The sequence below is a fragment of the Teleopsis dalmanni genome, chromosome 2, assembly GCF_002237135.1.
Source record: "Teleopsis dalmanni isolate 2A chromosome 2, ASM223713v2, whole genome shotgun sequence".
NCBI lineage: Eukaryota > Metazoa > Arthropoda > Insecta > Diptera > Diopsidae > Teleopsis > Teleopsis dalmanni.
The window spans coordinates 161,419,895-161,439,811 of record NC_051847.1 but is presented as its reverse complement, the minus strand read 5'-3'; the positions used below and the strand labels follow the sequence as shown (position 1 = coordinate 161,439,811).

The window sequence follows — 19,917 nt, the reverse complement described above, 5'->3', positions numbered from 1 at the left end:
AACTTGCGCTTAATGATTAGAACAGTAATTTTAGTTTGACATAAGGATTTCAGGAAAATAATTTATTATTAGACGATCTTCAAAGTCGAACTACTAACTCTTACCTCAAAACTATTGTCAAAATTGTCAATCAACTTTCGACAAAGTAGAAATAATGACATCGTTTGCTCTAAAGGAAAGAATCGTAGAAAAAATCGTAGGTATTAAAATAAAAAGAACATACATATATATAAGTACGATTTGCGATAAATAAAATCTTGTGAGAAATAATATCTGAGCTATAACACTTGGTCCTGATCAAGAAAAAATACTATTTTAATTATAATGAACTTTGAAAACATCAGGCTTGATTTTGTGTTTATAAAAGGATGAATAAAGTTTAATATATTAAACTTCATTAAAATATAATATATTTTTTGTTTAATATTTCCATATGAAACTAGACCCAGAATACTCCAGAATTTTGAAAATATTTTAAAAATATGAAATACTCTTATTACTTAAGTTTAATTAGTTTTGCCGAAAAAGCTACGCTTTATTATGAAGCTATATTTTTTTTAAAATTCAATTATTAAAATAAAGAAAAATTATTGGCGATTCCACGAAGTTTTGAGGTATACAGATAGAAATTTTAAATTTAGTGAAACTGATTAATTTATCAGAAGACTAGAAAATTTGTACATTTGGACAAACAATATAACAATACTTCATACATTACTTATGGTGGGACGTTGGGACACCGCACCGTCCAACAAATGGTTCCACTGAAGTGAAGGATTAGCCGAAGTAGACCACGAAACTACTTGGGTCCTTTTTCGTTCTTCTATTCTCGGATAACGTTATTGAGTTAAAGCTGGAGTGGCTTCCGTTCGCATAACTACATCTCTTGTTAATGCAAGCAGCTCATTTAGCTTCAGGTTGTCTGCCAAGTCATTACCAACCCAATGGTGTCCCACGACGGTCTTCGCCCTACTTGCCAGTATTGGACATCATCACAACATAACAATATATGCATCGCTGTCTCTTTTTCTTCTAGACATAGTCTGCAAGTGTCTTCCTCAGCAAGAATTACCTTTTTGATTCGATATTTGAAGTTGCCATGTGCAGTAATTAGTGTGGTCAGCCAGCTTAGGGTGCTCCGCGGATAGCTAAGTACTTTTATCGCTTCCTTGACCCACGGCTTCGGCAACATGAGTTTGATATGTCTACAAGTGCTCAACTCTCTCCATCTATTGAGATAAAGTGAGGTTATCCATTTATAGACATAGGCTGTCATCATCTTGTATCCCAATGGTGTTCTGAGTTCTGGGCCGTAGAAGTTATGGCTTGATCCTTGCTTTGCAAGTTCATCTGCCTACTTGTTTTGCTCAATACCAATGTGTCCCTTAACCCACATGACCGTTACTTCATTTCCATGAGCACATTCCATGAGTTTGGTTACACATTCATGAACTAAGCTGTTAGCTATGCATGTCTTTTGCATGCTTTTGATATACATTAAATAATCAAAATATGAAATAATTCATGGTAACAGATTTGTGAATCGATCACTATATAGGTCTTACAATTAAATTACTTAAACTTATATTATTACTGTCTGTCTGAGGAGTTTTCAGAGCATAGGAGTTTTCAGTATTTAAATACTGAGTAAAGAAAAATATTTCTTCTGAGTATTTTATGCAGAGACCTTAAGGTCTACTCTACAATCAAATCTGAAGAAGTAGACATGTATATTATATTAGTACAAGACACAAAACAATAAAATTATTTTATTAGTTTTTATTTCATCTTAATAAATTATACAATACAATATATAAGAAATATTATTAGTTCATTAAAATTAAAATTGTATTATTCTGAATACTTTCGTTAGTAAATCCATAATGAGTTTATATGGAGAATTTGCTTTTTATTATGAAGCTGATTTATCTGCTGCTTTCTTCGGTAGAAGTTTCATGAGGACTTGCGTTGCAGTTTTACTATCAAGTGGGCACGATGAATAGACTTCTTCGCATACTTTACCGTTAACCTGTTTTCCATGTTCCAATGCTTCTTTGATGGCAGTACCATCCAACAGGTAGTCAACTAAAGAATTTCTAGAAAAGAAAAAAGGACCAATTAAATTAACTTTAATAAGTTTAAAAAAACAATCAATAAAACTAAAACTGTTTACATTTTAAAATATTTTATTTAGAATAAAATCCATTTATAGAAAATCCATTTTATATAAAAAAATGGATGACTAATTTGGAAATAGAGAAGAGATGCAGACATTTTTAATAGAAGCTGTTATGTTGAAATTAAATAGAAAATTGCTTCATTAAAATTTCTGGTTTAAACAAATTATAGACAGGTATAATATTAAGTGTTGAAGAAGAAGAAGTTTATTTTTAATATTTGCTATTATAAATAGAAATTAAAAAAAATTTGTTTAATAACAATTTGTTTTTAAAAATTTATTGAGAAATTGTAAGTAAATTAGAGTTGGTAAGATTAGGTTATTTTCAATTTGCAATTTGGAATATAAATTCTAATGATACCAATAACTACTGTGACTATTATTAATTATTATCTTATATTCAATACTTAATATAATTTGTGATCTATTGTAGGATCACAAATTGCTAAAAAAAAACTGCTGTTATAAATATATGTCCGAGAAATGTGGTCTGACGAAATAAACCCATCACCTCTGAAGTAATGTATTACGTTTATGTATTGTACGTTGTGCGATTTTAGTATATAGAATATTTATAGAAAAATTGAGGAATTGCGGTTTGAATTAAGGCTAAGTAAGTAAAATATAAATCGAAAATCACAAAAATAAATATTTTTACCGGATCGAAATGTTTAAACGATTTTAAAAATATACAGCGGTTTATTTCGGTACTGCAAAACTATAGTTCGGTACATGTTGGTTAAACTTAAATTAATTAAATCTAAAACTAAAATTAAATTTATTAACTATGTTTTTTTAAAACAATTTATTTATAAAAAAAATGATTTGTAGTTTAACACAAAAATTTTCACTTAAAACTGTAGCATTACCGGAGCAATAATCGAAACCTTTCCGAAAAATGTAGCAGTTTATATCGACTCAATACAGTTCGGTATCTTTCATGAAGAAAAAAACTTGTAATCTAGGTAAAAAATATTCACTCTGAACTAAAACGAAAAAAGCCGATATTTTTAACAGAGCGAAAACTTGAACCGAAATCGAACCGGTTTTTTCTATAGATTGTAATTGCACTAGAACAAAATTAGGAGGGATTTCCTGGTTTTAATATTATTTTGATATATACTTTATTATTTATTTATTTGTGAGTTAACGTTAAAATAAATTTTAAAAGTTAACTAAGAGTAAGGTATATATCCTGACTTTGATATATATATTTTTTGAAAATTTATTTAATTTTTATACTATATAGCTCTAAGTCACTAGAAGTAGTATGAATTACTAAAGGCTACAACCTCAGTTCAATTGTGATAGCAAAGTGTTACCGCTCGAATTTAAAGATTAGAATTCAACGGATGTGTACGTCATTAACATTTTGAATGAATCAATTACACATACATACAGACATATACATATATATAATAGAAAGAAATCGAGGTGTAACGCTTTTGAAATATTTTTAATAAATAAATTTGGAATCCTCCAACTACGATAAACAAAACATTCGCCCACAAAAATTCTCTTTCTTTTGCCAGTTTTTGGTATTTAGTGGGTTTGGGAATATTTTTGTTTTTGAATTTTTCTACAAATTGTTTACGTGTGCGATCTATAATTATGCATAAGCACATATTTACAATCTCAATTTTTTTTTATTTGCTAAAAAAGATTTTTTTTAGCGAATAAAATAATTTTTTGAATATTCTAATTTACTTCAGCTACATTTGAATTTATTCTGATAAAATAGATTTCTCAAGTTTATGTTGGCCTTTCGATATTTATAAGTTGGAAGTCATTTCCCTTCGAAAATTTATTTATAAAGTTCGTGCTAATATTGTTGTTAAATTAGCTTAATCAACTAAATTAGCTAAATCTAAACAACATCACCTGTTATTAAAATAAATGTTGACTCATGCATTTACTTACTCAGACAACATATGAATGAATTCATCCATTTGGTCTGAGACCCCCGTCTTCATGTTTTGTTCTGTTGTACGCACATAACTGCAGACAGCGCGTTGCATACAGCTCGTCGAATCGATATTATTTTGGCCCAGAATATCATCGATTTTGTTGATCATGTTGCCAACAGAAGACAAATCATTGTCGTTTTCACCTAGACGAAAAAAGTGTGTCTTATACAAGTGAAATTGTTTTATTACTTGATGTAATTCCTACTTCTGCCGTATCCCGCGTAACCACCATGAAATGCACTTAAAAGTTTGGGTATTATTATAATAGCACCAATCCCAACCAGTGTGCCCAGTACAACGCCACCAAGATCTAATTTAATTGGATTATACGCAGACAGGCCTGTACTTCCTGGGTAGCCCTATTTGATTCATGCGTTTATGTGTTTAAAATTAAATTTCAATTTAAAAATTAATTATAAAATATACCTGAATCGTTCCATAGCCGGTGGTGTAACCAAGACGTTGCAATCTATCCTTTGTTGAGGCTGTGTCCTGTTCGATTTTTTCAGTTTTATTTTCATTATAATATGAGCGACGCCACTGAGGTTGATTGGAAAAGTCTCTGTAAGCATTTGAATGAGTTTTTTAATAATATTTTTTAAAAGTATCTAATCTTGTTATTAACAAATTAGAAAAAGAAATATGAATGAAACGTGTTAAAAACGAATATTAATTTCAATTTAATTATTACAATTAAAGGTGGCAAAAGTATATAAAGGATAGATCGCTGAAATTGTTCGATTTTGTGATTAAGTACACTCATCCAGAACTGCAGTCTAGTAAATCAAAAGCAATATATATTCCTTCAGGAAGATAATCTGCGCTTCCAAGCCGACTTCCATAAAATCATCTGAATAACTTATTTCCACTGCATAATTGCAGTGAATCATCCAAGTGGTCACAGACATTAAAAGTAAAAGTGTACTAGATACTTTAGACACAGATACAGTTTAGACACTACATATGTGTGTGTGAAGGGTATTGTAACTTTTTATATTTTAAAGTTGATTTTATATTGTGGATTTTATATAAAATTAATCGAAGTTTTTTAAGTTGTGTATGTGGTTATTACTGTATTGTACAGATGTTCAATATTAGGCGTAATATTTTCTTTCAGAGCTGTAAAAACACAACATTAAGTCTGGTTGAAACTAATTGGCATCACTTTTCAAATATGTTAAATGCTTTTTTTGACACAAGTTTTTTGTTGTGTATTTTTATAGAAAATATTAAAAATTGTAAACACTATAATTATTTAAAAATTAATTTAAATAAGAGAAAACAATACGAATATTAGAAAGGCATTGGTTGGTATTTTTATCTTATATATTTAAATTAATTTATATATTTATGTATTAGAATTTATTAGTAAATGTGAATATAATTCACAATAGAGAGATTTTTGAATTTGGCTGCACCAAAACTTAAAACTTAAGTGGATAAATTTTTGCGAGTAAAACCTAACTTTGTTGTTGCTTCATATGTTTTCTTTCGTAAGTTGTAAGTATATTTTTGCTACTCTGAAAGAAAAAATTACGGCTATTGTTGAATATACATGTACATATTTAGCTAAGTACTTGTTATATATTGCAACTATTTTTAGCGGACATGAAAATTTTGAGTTTCGATTGAGTATAGGTCCAGGAATGATACCTGAATAAATTGTAGTGTAATTACATCTCATTACATTTTTATTACGCGGATTGACTTCATTAGATTCCATCTTTGAAATAGTATATGTGTGCTTTAGATTTATTAGTTCCAATGGTTTTTTTTTATTATCAGGATTAAACAGACAATATTGTGTAAACAACTTTTAGCTGTATTCAAGCATTTTAAATAATAACAATTGTAATTCTTATAAACTCACTTTGAAGTTCCATCATATTTAGGCACAGCCAGAACACTTTTAAACAAAATTAAACAGCTTAAGTAGATAATATATTTTAATTGTACAGTATTCATAGTTAGATTTTTATTTTAACAGTTTCCTTTATTTATTGTTTTATGTCCTTGCTTTTCAGTCCTTTCGAACAATTTTTATAAATAACACACCACTTTTTTTAAACACCAAAGTTGAACTGATGAAATTAAAGTCAGTTAAGCGCTTTATATACTATCAATTATCTCTAACTATTTCTCTTCTTACACAAAACTACAAATTTTATTACAAGACTTAAAGATATTAATTTAAACGTTGCAGTTAATACAAATTATGAATTGTCAACTATTTGGAACCGACACATTAGGCATTTCATATATTTAAACACTCAATGAAAACGCATCAAGACGTACTCGAAAATTACGTTTCAACCATGCCTTGAGGAAGTCATTCTACCAAATCCATTCAAATTACATCGAAGGCAGCCACAAAATAGATAATCTCTCATGTTGAAACCAATTACTTAAAAAATAAAGGCAAAATAAATGAAATAACTTGTGGCAAATTATTGTCAAATTGCAAAATTACCTAATAATATGCAGGATTTTATAATAATGTGTAGACACAAGTACGTCCATATATATGGACTTATATGGGTGTTTAGATATCAACCAGCGAAGTCACGTACTTCTCCTCTCCTGCGAGAAATGCCAAAATGCCAAAACCACGCATGTGTGACGTCGCATTAACATCGCAATGTGCTGTGCGTATTGTACCTCTTATGTACCTCTTCTGTATGGCTTCGTAATTCTGTGAGGTTGCGTTTGCGTTTGCGGTGTCTTTGGCTCGTCATTATTGGAACTACCGGAGTGCATAATTTCGTTATTAAATTACTGATGTGTCGTTCCCGAAGCGAGCAAAATTATTTCACGATTTCCATTCAATTCGCTTTCGTAGAAAATGTAAGTGTCAGATTCACTTTTAATGAAAAATTACGTTAAACTTTTTAATATTTTCTAAAATTTACGCCTTCACACAGTTCTTACATTGAACCGATTTAATTATTTGCTTTTGTCGTAGTTAAGTTTTAGTGACAGAAAGTCAATAATTGATTTTTAGTCTAAATTTTAATCTAATTGTAACAATTTTACAATAATTTTTAAATTTAAATTACATCTTCTTAGTCCTTGCAAGGTATAAAGAGGATAATATATGTGGTGGAAAAAAAGTTTATTTTCTTTATAAAGTTAAGCTGTATGCAGAAACATGTTATTTATGAAATCATCTATATATATATTTTGGTACTCGGTGTCTTATAAATATATTAGAGTCAAAAATAGTTATAAAGATATTGAAGTCTCAATCCGATTGTTATAACCGATAGTCGCTATAAGCAGTAAAATAAATTAATATTATCGTAATGTTCATCAAAAAATGTAAATTTTATAAACTATTTATATTTACACATTCATAAAGGTCATAAAGGCATAGAGGGAAATGAGACAGTTGATGCTATTGGCGCAAAACTTTCAGAGGAACAAATGAGTGAAGTACGCAGACCTCTGAAACAAATACATAAACTTCTGGATGAGTACATCACAAAGAGAGCAAAGGTAAGGTGACGGAACTTAACCACAGCTAGAATCATGTGTAGACACATATACGAAGAAAAGTACACCAAGGATGTTATATCGTCGAATTGAAAACTGTACAACATTAATTGGTGTGTTGACAGGTCACTGTCTGGTCGCATCACATGCCTGAAAACTAAACCTAACTCACAGCGATGACGGTAGAAAATGCAACGAGCCGAATGCAAAGGAAACTCTGGAGCATCGACTATGTAATTGCCCGGCTCTCTCGAGAACTCGATAAAAGTACTTGGAGGCTGTTAGTTTTACAGGACTGGAGCATATACCTGAGGTTTCTGTTGGAATCCTAATAAAATTTCTCGATTATTCGATTAATCAGATAACAACGAACTCTCCGAGGTTAAAAAAATCGGATTTTTTGTAAATCCGGAGTCTTAGAATATCCGAATATGCAGTTTTTATTCGCAGGGATATTATTTGGAGACTTCGTGAGCAAAAGTTGAAGGGAGAGTTGTTGTTTTACGATTTTATGTGTTTGGTATTTTACACAGAAAATTATATGTGTGTAATGTTCGTTTTATTTACGTTTACGAACGGTACTAATTTCTACTGTCCTTTTCCATAATTAATTTTGGATTTTGAGTTCAGATAAAGAGACTATGCTTCCATATATGTTGGGTTCTTAACAAACCACCGTCTATCATTTCCATTTCCATTTTTCTTTTATTTTGTAATAAAAGCTACCTATCATATATTTACTATTTAGTTTCAGTTTGTGCCCTCTCTTCTATTCCACTTGTAGTTGTCTATACATAATTAAATAATGACTTTATGCTGCAGAGATTTCAGGTTCTTATTTTTTGTTATGGCAATAATAGTATATTTTCTCTTTCTCCTTCTTGCTCTTCCTCCTTATGTAAGCACGATTAAATATGATTATGATTATAAATAAAAAAAAATTTATTTTGTATATAGATTTATAACATATTGTATTAATTGCTTGACGTCTCTAAAAATTATATATTTCTCTTCATATCTGTACATATGTATTTGTCTTCATAATTCGAAAATCAAAATATTTTATAGTAAAGTAGGCTAACGCAAAAATCGTTTGATTTAATCTTTGGGTTTTAATAATGAATAATCTTTCAAGATGCTGTCAAATAATTCCTAAATTCCAGTTTTCATTTTTCCTGCAATTTTGATTAACACTTCTCTCCAGAACATGCCACCATTTTAAAATGCTCCATAATTTCAGATCAGGTGGTGTTGGTAGGCTCAGGTATGTGGACCACATGATTATTTTATATCAACACAATGTTAATTGATTTTTTTTATAATACCTCTTAAAGCTCAAACTGCCCGAAAAAAATAAAAATTGAATCGTTACAACATTCATGGGAAAAATATTGTCCTTGCATTTGCCAATGTTGTTCCGTTAAGAGCATTAACAACCAACAAACTTATGAAATTTTGCAGAAAAGGTGTACAAAAATATTCCAGGACTACGAAAAAGAACAGTGCAAGGACTTAAAGACCTTTAGTTGTAGTTGTTCGTTACTGCAACGTAAATCCATGTGTCGTCCGTATATTTGCTCGTGTTGCTTTTTCAACAGCGATTGCAATCCAAGAAGTCATGAGATTTTACAGAAAATTTGCTTGAAAATTTTACAGGACTATGTGAGGCAGCCAGCTAAGGAGAAGTACACAGTATTACATTTTTTAAGATATTTCATATATATATTATATTTATGTTTTAAAAGTAAATATGTGCTTGATTTTTATCTAGTTTTCATATAATCGTTTACCGTATAGATGGTAATATCACCAAATGATACTATGAGCAAATGTGTCAGGGTAATTTTAGTATAAAATAGGTTCTATATCATTAAAATCTCCTTAATACTGGATTCACACGAGTGTTTTGTTTGTAATTTTGGCTGTCAATTGTTGTTGCAAATGAAATGAAAATTTGTGACAGCTAAAATTATGAATAAAACTCTCGTGTGAATCCAGTATAAGCATTTTTATCGTATATCAAAATGTTTTTTATGGGTTCATTTAGTTCTTCAAGGATAGGAAAGTCTAAAAACTGTTCTATACAGTAAATAATTTTATAATTAATTGTTCCACGTCATACGTGAAGTTAAGAGTTATCCAATAGAAAACTATCAGCAATTTGTGCATTTTGGCAGTGAAACTTACTTCTTAACATATGAGATTATCAGATTATTAGAAAATAAGTATTAATGTTGCTGAAAAAGCTACGCTTTCTTTATATAGTAACAAAAAAGATATTTTCAAATTTAGAGGGTCTTCGAATAGCAAAGAAAGAAAGGAAGAACAAACACAAAAATTTATTTAATTTTATTGAAATTTGGCTGACCATACAACACTGTTTCGAGTATTACAAAGTATTCCTCATCAGTGGTCTTTAGGGAATAATCGAATTTAATTGGTTTAGAGTCCGTAAATAATTTGTATGGACTGCAAGTGCCAGGCTTAGAACTCGTAGCCAAGGCTGCACAAACTTTCAGTGCTCTATTTCCTAAAACTAGACTTTCCTAGTGCTCAAGTAATTAGAAAATGAGATTGTAAAGTAGTGCGTATTATGTTTATACCCATTACTTCAGAACATTATTAGCACAGTTTTGTATGGATTTTGTATGAGAACAGAACTTATTGTTACACATTTATTGAGTTAATAACAATTGATGTAATTTTAAACATTATAATTATCTTACCGGCTTACTTTTAATTAATATAAGCAAGAAACTATGTTAGAAAAAGTAAAAATATATGGTATGTAAGTCCAAATAAACTTTTCTTCCTATGTATCAGAAACCTGAAGTTAACATTTTTTGCTAAGTAATAATCTGTTTTTTATCAAAATTCTGTGGTCAATAAGATCAAGATTGTCTCAATGAAAGATTGTCTTAATTGTTTTAATAAATTTGAACAGAACATTTTCTAATTTTTCAGTTAGTGGGCAATATAAAATTAAATGGTCTAATTTCTATTTTTTGGCTTTAGTATGCTAACTTAAATTGCTTCTAATCACTTTAAATTTTATGCATTCTAATAACATGTACTCTGGCTAACCTAGAAGTCAGTGCAGCTGTTATTGGAGATATTCAAGTGGTACGAACATTTAAGCGTGGACCAATAATGTTATCTGTATACATATCTTACAACTATTGTTATATTACTTTTGCATTTCCAGGTAAATCTCTGTTGTTTATGAAGCGTTTTCTACACTATGATCTCAATATGAATTGATCTAATACCCATTATGACACTAAGGGTTTTGTCAGACTATATACAGTGTGTGAGACTTGAATCAACTAAAACCATCCCTCAGGAATAAGTTAAGTAGATTTCAGCCGTCAAACTTTGAAAGACATTTAGCTGAGGTCGCATTCCTCAGGAGGTTAAAGTGGGTTAAGATGTTGAAAACTTAGTATGTTGCCCTGAAGATAAATTTGATTTTTTTTCATACGATTTTTTTTTAATTTGATAGCTAATATTTGGGATCCCCAATAATAGATAAATGTACTGCTGTTCTGTGAGTTGCTTTTACCACATTAGCCAAATATTTTAACTAATGGTCAAAATTATAGCTGATGGCTCCACGGAAAATATTGATTGACTATTTGATCACTTGTAAGTTTACTATCTGTTCCACGTTTTTACTGAGAAGCCATTCTTTTAGGTCATTGTATTATTTGTTCTGTTATGTTATATAGCTTGTAATTTTGTATTTGTTGGTTTATGACATTCACATTTTCCTTATAAGCAATACATACATTAATCCCAAATTAAGTTTAACTTTCATTTTGATCATAATTTTGCAATAGACAAAAATGTGTTTTTCGTTTAAACCTGAAGGCCTTGTCAACTACTGAGTATTATTACATACCTATATATAATGTCAGTTATAAGTAAATGGTGTTGAGAATTATTTGTTGAGTACAATTTTTAGTCCTTGCAATTTTTAGTCCTAGTCCTAGTCCAATTAAGTCTTTTTTACTTTTTTAAAAAGTAATTTAATAATGAATTGTATTATATAGAACCTGAGAGCTGTGTAGTAAATGAAAAATATTTTGGACTATAGTAGCTTGCTTCTTATATAAATTTCTTGATTTGACAGCTTGAATATTAATAACCTTTTTATACAATATAAAGGAAGTTAGATTTTTAAATTCTCGTAAAATTTTTTATATGAAATTAAATATTTGTAAATATTGTGCTTAAAAGATGTTTGTCCTCTAAAATGGTATATAATTCTAATTCATTTAGCGTTAATAATCCAAGGTAAGTGCGAAGTACACAGACAGTGAGACCTCTGGTAATATAAAAGTTTTTCATTATGGCTACAACAGTTCCGAGTGTGCTCAGCGGAAAAAGGACTCCTGCAAATGCTGCCCGCATGTTTGCCAATGTTGTTGCACCACTGGTGCTGACAATTGGCGAACCTATGAAATTTTGAAGAAAATTTGCCGAAAAATCTTCCAGGAATTCGAAAAGGAGCAAAGCAAAGAAAAGTACACTTTATTTGGTGGCGGAAATAGTATTAACCTTAGAATACATCGTTCATCTGAAAAACAACCTCCAGGTAATGTGATTAAAAACTCAACTCCAATAAATCGGAATTGAAATTATTGATCTATATCCGTTAATAAGTTTATAAACACGTCAATATAATATTATGCTTTTTATGTTTTAGTATAATATATTTTCATTTTTACTACGTTGTGAATAGATAGAAAAGGTGAAGATCCTTGTGAGATTGAAATGCGTAATAAATATAATGAACCAGACTTGCATAAAAATGTTGTTTTAAAGTCTAATATAGTTCGTGAAACACAAGAAAACAGAGATGAAAAATTCAGTAAGAAAAAATTAACAAAAGACAATTTAAAAAAAATAGATGTAAAAGAAAAAAGTGAGAAACGGAAAGGTAAAGACGGGAAAGAAGAAGGGAAAGATGAAAAAGGAAAAAATGAAAAAAGAAAAATTGAAGAGAGGAAAACTGAAAAGAAAAGAAAAGATGAAAAGGAGAAAGGTGATAGGCGGAAAAGTGATAAGTGGAGAGGTGAGAGAGAAAAAAATGATAAGGAGAAAGCTGAAAAGGAGAAAGGTAATAAGGAGAGAAGTGAAAAGAAGAAAAGTGAAAAGGAGGAAGGTGATAAGGAGAAAAGTGAAAAGAAGAAAGGTGAAAAGGAGAAAGGTGATAAGGAGAAAAGTGAAAAGAAGAAAGGTGAAAAGGAGAAGGGTGATAAGGAGAAAAGTGAAAAGAAGAAAGGTGAAAACGAGAAAGGTGATAAGGGGAAAAGTGAAAATAAAAAAAGTGAAAAGAGAAAGATTGAAAAGGAAAACCCACGCAAAGAAGTTAAACCGATTAGTAAAAAACGCAATTCATCTATTCAAAACAGAAAGTCAATATCAAAAAATGAAAAAGATGAACCAAAGAAATCTACTAGGATGTCAATGCTTTTGTCTAAACAAAGAAAACCAAAAAAAGACATAGAAAATGATAATGGTAAAAGAAAATCTAACACTTATTCAGAACATGTATCTGAGGGTAACAAAAAAAATGTTAAGAAAGTTTTAGATTCTATTCCGGTGATTAATGATTTGCGCGGTAAGGTAAGAAGGGGGGAGGTAATAACTATGACTCAAAAGAAAATTCGTAAAGAGTTTGATGATAATCATGTTCCTCAGAAATCCAATGATAAATATAAGGGTGAAAAAAAAATTAATGTGATTTCCACAAAACATAAAGAAAAGCCTAAGGATAAATCACTTGTAAAAAAAAAACACATAGAAATCACTGAAAATAGAAAGGCCAAAAGGGATGTATCGAATCTACATAGAATGGATCAAGTTCAGGCTTGTGATATTCTACGGGCAGATATGGAGGAACGCGACTTGTATGTATTTATCGAATTCACAATCAATTGCCGCTTTTAATGGTGTGTTCTTTTTGCAGGCAAAGGCATAAAATAGGTTGCAGCCCGGAATGTAATTGTTTCATGCCTTGTGTGATTCCAGCTCCTTGTAATTGTAATTGCATCCATACATGTTAGTTTTGTTAGTTTCTCTTACAGAATTTCACAATAATCCGTGTCGAAGTCTTATAGATAGGTTTATTTCAATATATTTGTTATACGTATTAACATATATTTTTATAAATCTATGTACTCGTATAATTAATTACAAAATTAAATTTCTCGAAAAGAAAATCTGTCACTGACATCCGATATATATTATTTATAGTCAAAAGTAGAATAATATGTAGCTTAAGATTGTTACATTAAAAACCTTATTTACTTAAGTCGTTACTGTTATTGTTATTATCCGGATAATTCCTCCGTTCTGGTGTAGCTTCTTTGGCTTCTTTGTCAATGTTGAAACATTGAGGACGAGAACTGTGAACTGGCTCAATAACTTAGATCCATTCGCTGTAGATAATAATTCAGGTATTGATATAAGCATTATATCACTGAGTAGGGTAGATGTCTGGTTCTAGAACTAGATATGAAGAATACAATTTATTGGAAAGATCGCATCATAAATTTATAAATTCCAATTTCAACGAATTTCAAAAACAAATTTATTATCAAACTAAATTTATTATCATCGTTTATATTAAATTTTCTATAAGAAGTACAAGCGCATATTTTGTAATAGAGAGTTATGAACTACAGGATCTATTAGGAGGGGATAGAGGAGGTAGTGTAGTTTAAAACCTTAAAATAATTTTAATCATTTAACAATAAAAATATATGGATTTTTTTAAATTAAATGAAAGATCCATATGAACCCTCCCCACCTGTAATAAATCTCTGTATATGCAGACGATACCAATCCGTAGTTCACATTTAAACTACTTTAACATGTTTTGACAAAAAGTTATGTTTACATCGATAAAAAAAATAACATACATACCAACATATAAAATTAGTCATAAACAATAGGTTCACCTACAGGTTATCGAAAAAATACTTGTACAGTATTGAATGAATCCTGCTTTGAGATTAGAAACCAAATCAGTTATATTTCTGGTAACAATGATGTTGTATTGAACACTAGTTCAATAAACTAACTGTTAAAATACAGTTATTTCTCAGCAAACTTCGTATTTACTTCACTTCATATCTACGTACGCACGCATACTCACATAACAATAATAAAAATAAGAATAGCAGCAACTGCAGTAATTTATTGCTTCATACAACACATCAATTTTTATTTAATTTATACTTGATTTTATATGAGTCATTAAGTTCAGTCCACTTCACCTTCAGGACGATTATTGACAGCTAGACATATCTGAATACGATGTCGACGCAGTTTAACATTTCTCAACCTTGTGTTTCCGGTTATACGGCTATTTTCGACAATTTAAAGGCCGACGAGCTGGACAGATGGGGTGTTTCAAATAATTAATAGTTGAAATCTTTCTGCATTCAGCAATTTAATACAAGGTGTGAAGACTCAACAATATGCAGCCATCTGTATGGAAGTTAGCTGCGTTTTATTAAGAAAAACTTCAGCAATCTTATGAGATTTCACGTAAACATATTATTTTTATTGTAATTATTCTTGGTGCTGTTGTATGGAGGACAATATCTGCTTTGTTAATATCTGGAGCACGCGCGGTTTCTGTTGACTATGCTAGAACTCTACATTTATGAGGATCTGGTCCAGGTCCAAGTTCAGGATTTCTTTTTTAAAGAACATTTTAGGGTTTGTCAAAGATTCAAGATAGTTTCCAAGCTTTGAAGGTTTTATACGAAAATACAATGGGCTAATAGAGCTAAGTGGGTCATTAAGTTCGCTGGCATAACCTACTCTGTCCTAATAATAGTAAGAAACAGTGAAAGAAAGAAAATTACAGAAAAAATCGCGATTTTATAAAATTCCATATAATAAATAATATTTTCCGCAGAAAATCTAGAATAAAAAAATTTTAAAGAAAAAAAATAAAATCCGTTTAAAACAATTAATAAAGAGAAAAAGAAACAACACTACTAATAGTTTTCTATGAAGAAACAAAAAATTTAATTAAAATATATTAAGAGTTTTTTTTGAATGAGTAACTTAAATTATTCGGTATCTTCATTGCTTTCCACATCTTTACTGTCCTGTTCCAATAATTTGCATGTATCAGCAATATCCCGCATTTTAATGGAAAATCTTTCTTGCATTGATTGTAGAAGGGCTTGGCGCTTTGTTATGTGGTCATTCATGTTTTTCTCCAAACTTTCCTTACTCTGACTGATGAAGGCATTGATTTCGTTAACTCTTTTGTGTGATTCAGAAGCGTAAAAAGATATTTGCTTTATTAGTTCATCAATTTTATTTTCTTTGTTTTTAGTTTCATTAATACTTGACGCCAGTTCCGATGCTTTATCAGCATTTGAATTTGAATAGGTAGCCAATTTGTCCAGTAGACTTTTTACCTTGGGATCACTACGAATATCGGTTTGTGCTACTTTGGGACTGATCATAGGCAATCGAGTTGAAGTACTTTCATCAAAATCCTTGGATTTATTCTCATGCGTGTTGTCTGTGATTTTGAATTTTGCTTTAAGTTTCTCAATTAGATCTTCGGCTTTCTGTTGATTTAAATTCAAATCAGTATCTTTTAAGTTTTCGTCCATTAAATATCTACTTATGTTAGGTGGCGTAGTTAAAACTTTTGGATAACACAATTCCCCATTTCTTTTAATTGATAAACCCATGACTGTATTCATATTTTTCTCTTTTTTGGGTATGTAATCATATTGATCAGAATCCTCCGATTTAAAGTGAGATATTTCATCTTTAGTAGTTGGTAGGTTTTGTAAGGAGTTTTCCACAGAATTAAAATTTTTACTTGTCCTCAAAAAATCCTCGGCAGAGCCATATGCAGTTTCTTCTTCTTCGGAGCTGTCAGAAATGTATTCCTTCGTGCTTAGCCGAGAGTTTTGCAGTAAGTTTCCTACAAAATTAATATTCGGAGGTTTTTTTAAAAAATCTTCAGCTGTGCCATATATGATTTTTTCATCTTCTGAGTTCTCGCTATAATCCGGAAGGTAACCTACAAATTCAGTGTTTGGAATACCTTTTGCACTAATGGTAGTGGGTCCAATTTTCGTCTTGCGATTATAAGATGTAGCAGAGTGTTTTCCTTTTAAAGAGTTGTATTTACTTTCAAGAGGCAACTTATTGTTAAGCAATTTCTTAAAAGCTTTTTGAGAATGAACATTTAGCTCTTCATTGTAGTTTCGATTTTGCAAGAATGAAGGATATAAGATTGGAGCGCCATCGATAATCGAATGCTCCTCCAAATCTGAGTTAAAATCTGTATCAATGATAGGTGTTTCTTTAATTGGCCCGGATGTTATACTTCTACGATTAGTATGTCTAGTTTTTGCAAACTGGACCTTTTTACGAGATTTTGGAATTTCTTGAATTTTCAACTGTCTCTCAACATTTTTATCAAAAGTATTTCCTTTCAAAAATGACTCACTTTCTTCTAAAATACGATCAACTTAAATAAGATGAAAAATTAAATATTTATATTATATATACCTGTAGATTTGATTAAAGCTTTAGCTAATTCATCAGAGTTACGAAATTTAATTAGGGGTTCTTTATATTGGTTTGTTGTGCCTGACTTTCTATTATTCTTTGAATTAGGAAACATATTTTCCTTACTAAAAAATTATTAGTATTTAATATGAACAGATATAAAAAAATTTTTTTTTACAATTTCAAAAAGAATTCAAGGTGAACTATAAACATTTTTTTAAAGTGGAATTACAAATAATTTTTTTGAATTTAAATATAAAAATATGCATACAAAATTTAATATAATTTGTTTTTTTTTGTTTTAGTATGAACAATTTTTATTTTTATTATATTGTGAACAGCTAGAAACGGTGAAGATCCTTTGCATGAAAAGGTTGTTTCAAAGGCTAATGTAACGCAAGAAAACAGGGAGGAAAAACTCAGTAAGAAAAAATTAACAAAAGACGATTTAAAAAAAATAGACGTAAAAGAAAAAAGTGAAAAGCGAAAAGATAAACATGAAAAGAGAAAAAGCGAAGAGAGGAAAACTGAAAAGAAAAGAAAAGATAAAAGGGAGAAAGGTGAGAAGGAAATAGGTGATAGGTGGAAAGGTGAAAGGCAGAAAGGTGATAAGAAGAAAGGTGAAAAAGAGAAAGGTGATAAGGAGGAAAATGAAAGGAAGAAAGGTAAAAAGGGAAATAGTGAAAAAGAAAACCCCCGCAATGAAGTTAAACCGATAAGTAAAAAACGCAAGTCATCCATTCAAAAGAGAAAGTTAATATCAAAAAATGAAAAAGATGAACCGAAGAAATCTACTAGGATGTCAATGCTTTTGTCTAAACAAAGAAAACCAAAAAAAGACATAGAAAATGATGATGGTAAAAAAAAATCTAATATTTATCCAGATGCTTTTTCTAATAAATCAATTAAATTAACAGAACATGTATCTGAGGGTAACAAAAAAAATGTTAAGAAAGTTTTAGATTCTATTACAGTGATTAATTATTTGCGCGGCAAGGTAAGAAGAAGGAAGGTGACTATGACTCAAAAGAAAATTCGTAAAGAGTTTGATGATAATCATTTTCTTCAGAAATCCAATAATAAATATAAGGGTGAAAAAAAAATAAATGTGATTTCTACAAAACATAAAGAAAAGCCTAAGGATAAATCACTTGTAAAAAAGAGACACGTAGAAATCACTGAAAATAGAAAGCCCAAAAGGGATGTGTCGAATCTACAGAGAATGGATCAAGTTCAGGCTAGTAATATGTTACGGGCAGATATGGAGGAACGTGACTTGTATGTATTAATCGAATTCACAATCAATTGCCACTTTTAATGGTGTGTTCTTTTCGCAGACAAAGGCATAGAATGGTTTGCATCTCGGAATGTAATTGTTTCATGCCTTGTGTGATTCCAGCTCCTTGTAATTGTAATTGCATCCATACATGTTAGTTTTGTTTATTTCTCTTACAGAATTTCACAATAATCCGTGTCGAAGTCTTATAGATAGGTTTATTTCAATATATTTGTTATACGTATCAACATATATTTTTATAAATCTATGTACTCGTATAATTAATTACAAAATTAAATTTTTCGAAAAGAAAATCTGTCACTTTTCTCATAATTTCGGTGGTTGCCTTCACACTTATCGTCACACGTCCGCCCCTGCAAAAGAGCTGCGACATGTGTGATTTCTGTGGCTGTCATTGTTATTTAAATTTATTTTCCAGCGCCAAACAGCAATAACAACTGATTTCATTTACTCACGCCGATTTAAAAAAATTTAAATGAATGTTTTAATTTTGTGGTCCTTGCATTGACCGTACACATTCATGGCCATTCAGACAAGGTCATCGCAAATATATTATTTATAGTCAAAAGTAGAATAATATGTAGCTTAAAATTGTTACATTGAAAACCTTCGGAACCTTCTTCGATATTGAAGATATGCAGATTATAAGACAACGAAGACGTCACTGTTATTGTTATTATCCGGATAATTCCTCCGTTCTGGTGTAGCTTCTTTGGCTCGATTCGTCTTCTTTGTCAATGATGAAACTTTGAGGACGTGAACTGTGAACTGGCTCAATAACGTAGATTTGCTATTTGCTGTAGATAATAATTCAGGTATTGATTTAAGCATTATGTCACTGTGTAGGGTAGATATCTGGTTCTTGTACTAGACATGAAGAATACAATTTATTGGAAAGATCGCATCATAAATTTATAAATTCCAATTTCAACGAATTTCAAAAACAAATTTATTATCAAACTGAATTTATTATCATCGTTTATATTAAATTTTCTATAAGAAGTACAAGCGCATATTTTGTAATAGAGAGTTATGAACTACAGGATCTATTAGGAGGGGATAGAGGAGGTAGTGTAGTTTAGAACTTTAAAATAATTTTAATCATTTAACAATAAAAATATATGGATTTTTTTTCAATTAAATGAAAGATCCATATGAACCCTCCCCACCTGTAATGACACCAATCCGTAGTTCATATTTAAACTCCTTTAACATGTTTTGACAAAAAATTATATTTACATCAATAAAAAAAATAACATAACGACATATAAAATTAATCATAAATAAACAATAGTTAAGTATTAATTTTATGATGATGGTGCAAAATTTATATTTACATGGGACTCCTTATATTTATTTATTCTTATATTTATTTAAAAAAATTCTTATATGCAATTCACTCTGCTATCGAATCTGGA

At 30.0% G+C, this 19,917-nt stretch overlaps 3 protein-coding genes across 3 annotated transcripts; 1 reads left to right on the top strand and 2 right to left on the bottom strand.

Annotated features, from left to right (window-relative positions):
* Nucleotides 1–1,839: 1,839 nt before the first annotated feature.
* Nucleotides 1,840–6,881, bottom strand: LOC119676036. Its single transcript, XM_038087259.1, has 5 exons — nt 6,805–6,881; nt 4,573–4,708; nt 4,352–4,505; nt 4,100–4,289; nt 1,840–2,096 (listed from the first exon to the last, which is right to left on the bottom strand). Exons 1-5 carry the CDS (start codon nt 6,879–6,881, stop codon nt 1,913–1,915), a joined length of 741 nt encoding a protein of 246 aa, XP_037943187.1. The 3' UTR covers nt 1,840–1,912.
* A 1,876-nt stretch (nt 6,882–8,757) lies between these two features.
* LOC119676035 (myb-like protein X) lies at nt 8,758–18,744 on the top strand. The gene is made up of 9 exons (XM_038087258.1): nt 8,758–8,902; nt 8,973–9,323; nt 11,920–11,934; nt 12,003–12,235; nt 12,383–13,162; nt 17,544–18,059; nt 18,120–18,214; nt 18,272–18,480; nt 18,540–18,744. The coding sequence occupies exons 1-9, from the start codon at nt 8,862–8,864 to the stop codon at nt 18,634–18,636; spliced, it is 2,337 nt and encodes a 778-aa protein (XP_037943186.1). The 5' UTR covers nt 8,758–8,861; the 3' UTR covers nt 18,637–18,744.
* On the bottom strand, nt 15,658–17,354 carry LOC119679107 (spindle pole body component 110-like). Its single transcript, XM_038091284.1, has 2 exons — nt 17,203–17,354; nt 15,658–17,146 (listed from the first exon to the last, which is right to left on the bottom strand). The coding sequence occupies exons 1-2, from the start codon at nt 17,315–17,317 to the stop codon at nt 15,732–15,734; spliced, it is 1,530 nt and encodes a 509-aa protein (XP_037947212.1). The 5' UTR covers nt 17,318–17,354; the 3' UTR covers nt 15,658–15,731.
* Nucleotides 18,745–19,917: the final 1,173 nt, after the last annotated feature.

What these genes read in the sequence shown, in the direction of transcription:
- LOC119676036 (XM_038087259.1), bottom strand. Translation starts at nt 6,881, where the DNA reads ATGACGAGCCAAAGACACCGCAAACGCAAACGCAACCTCACAGAATTA. An exon ending in CCGGCTATGGAACGATTCAG is followed by an intron (nt 4,506 to 4,572) that starts GTATATTTTATA and finishes TGAATCAAATAG; the next exon opens with GGCTACCCAGGAAGTACAGG. An exon ending in TTCATTCATATGTTGTCTGA is followed by an intron (nt 2,097 to 4,099) that starts GTAAGTAAATGC and finishes TTTCTTTTCTAG; the next exon opens with AAATTCTTTAGTTGACTACC.
- LOC119676035 (XM_038087258.1), top strand. Translation starts at nt 8,862, where the DNA reads ATGCTCCATAATTTCAGATCAGGTGGTGTTGGTAGGCTCAG. An exon ending in GGTGGTGTTGGTAGGCTCAG is followed by an intron (nt 8,903 to 8,972) that starts GTATGTGGACCA and finishes TACCTCTTAAAG; the next exon opens with CTCAAACTGCCCGAAAAAAA. An exon ending in AGACATAGAAAATGATAATG is followed by an intron (nt 13,163 to 17,543) that starts GTAAAAGAAAAT and finishes TATTGTGAACAG; the next exon opens with CTAGAAACGGTGAAGATCCT.
- LOC119679107 (XM_038091284.1), bottom strand. Translation starts at nt 17,317, where the DNA reads ATGTTTCCTAATTCAAAGAATAATAGAAAGTCAGGCACAACAAACCAA. An exon ending in AGCTTTAATCAAATCTACAG is followed by an intron (nt 17,147 to 17,202) that starts GTATATATAATA and finishes ATCGTATTTTAG; the next exon opens with AAGAAAGTGAGTCATTTTTG.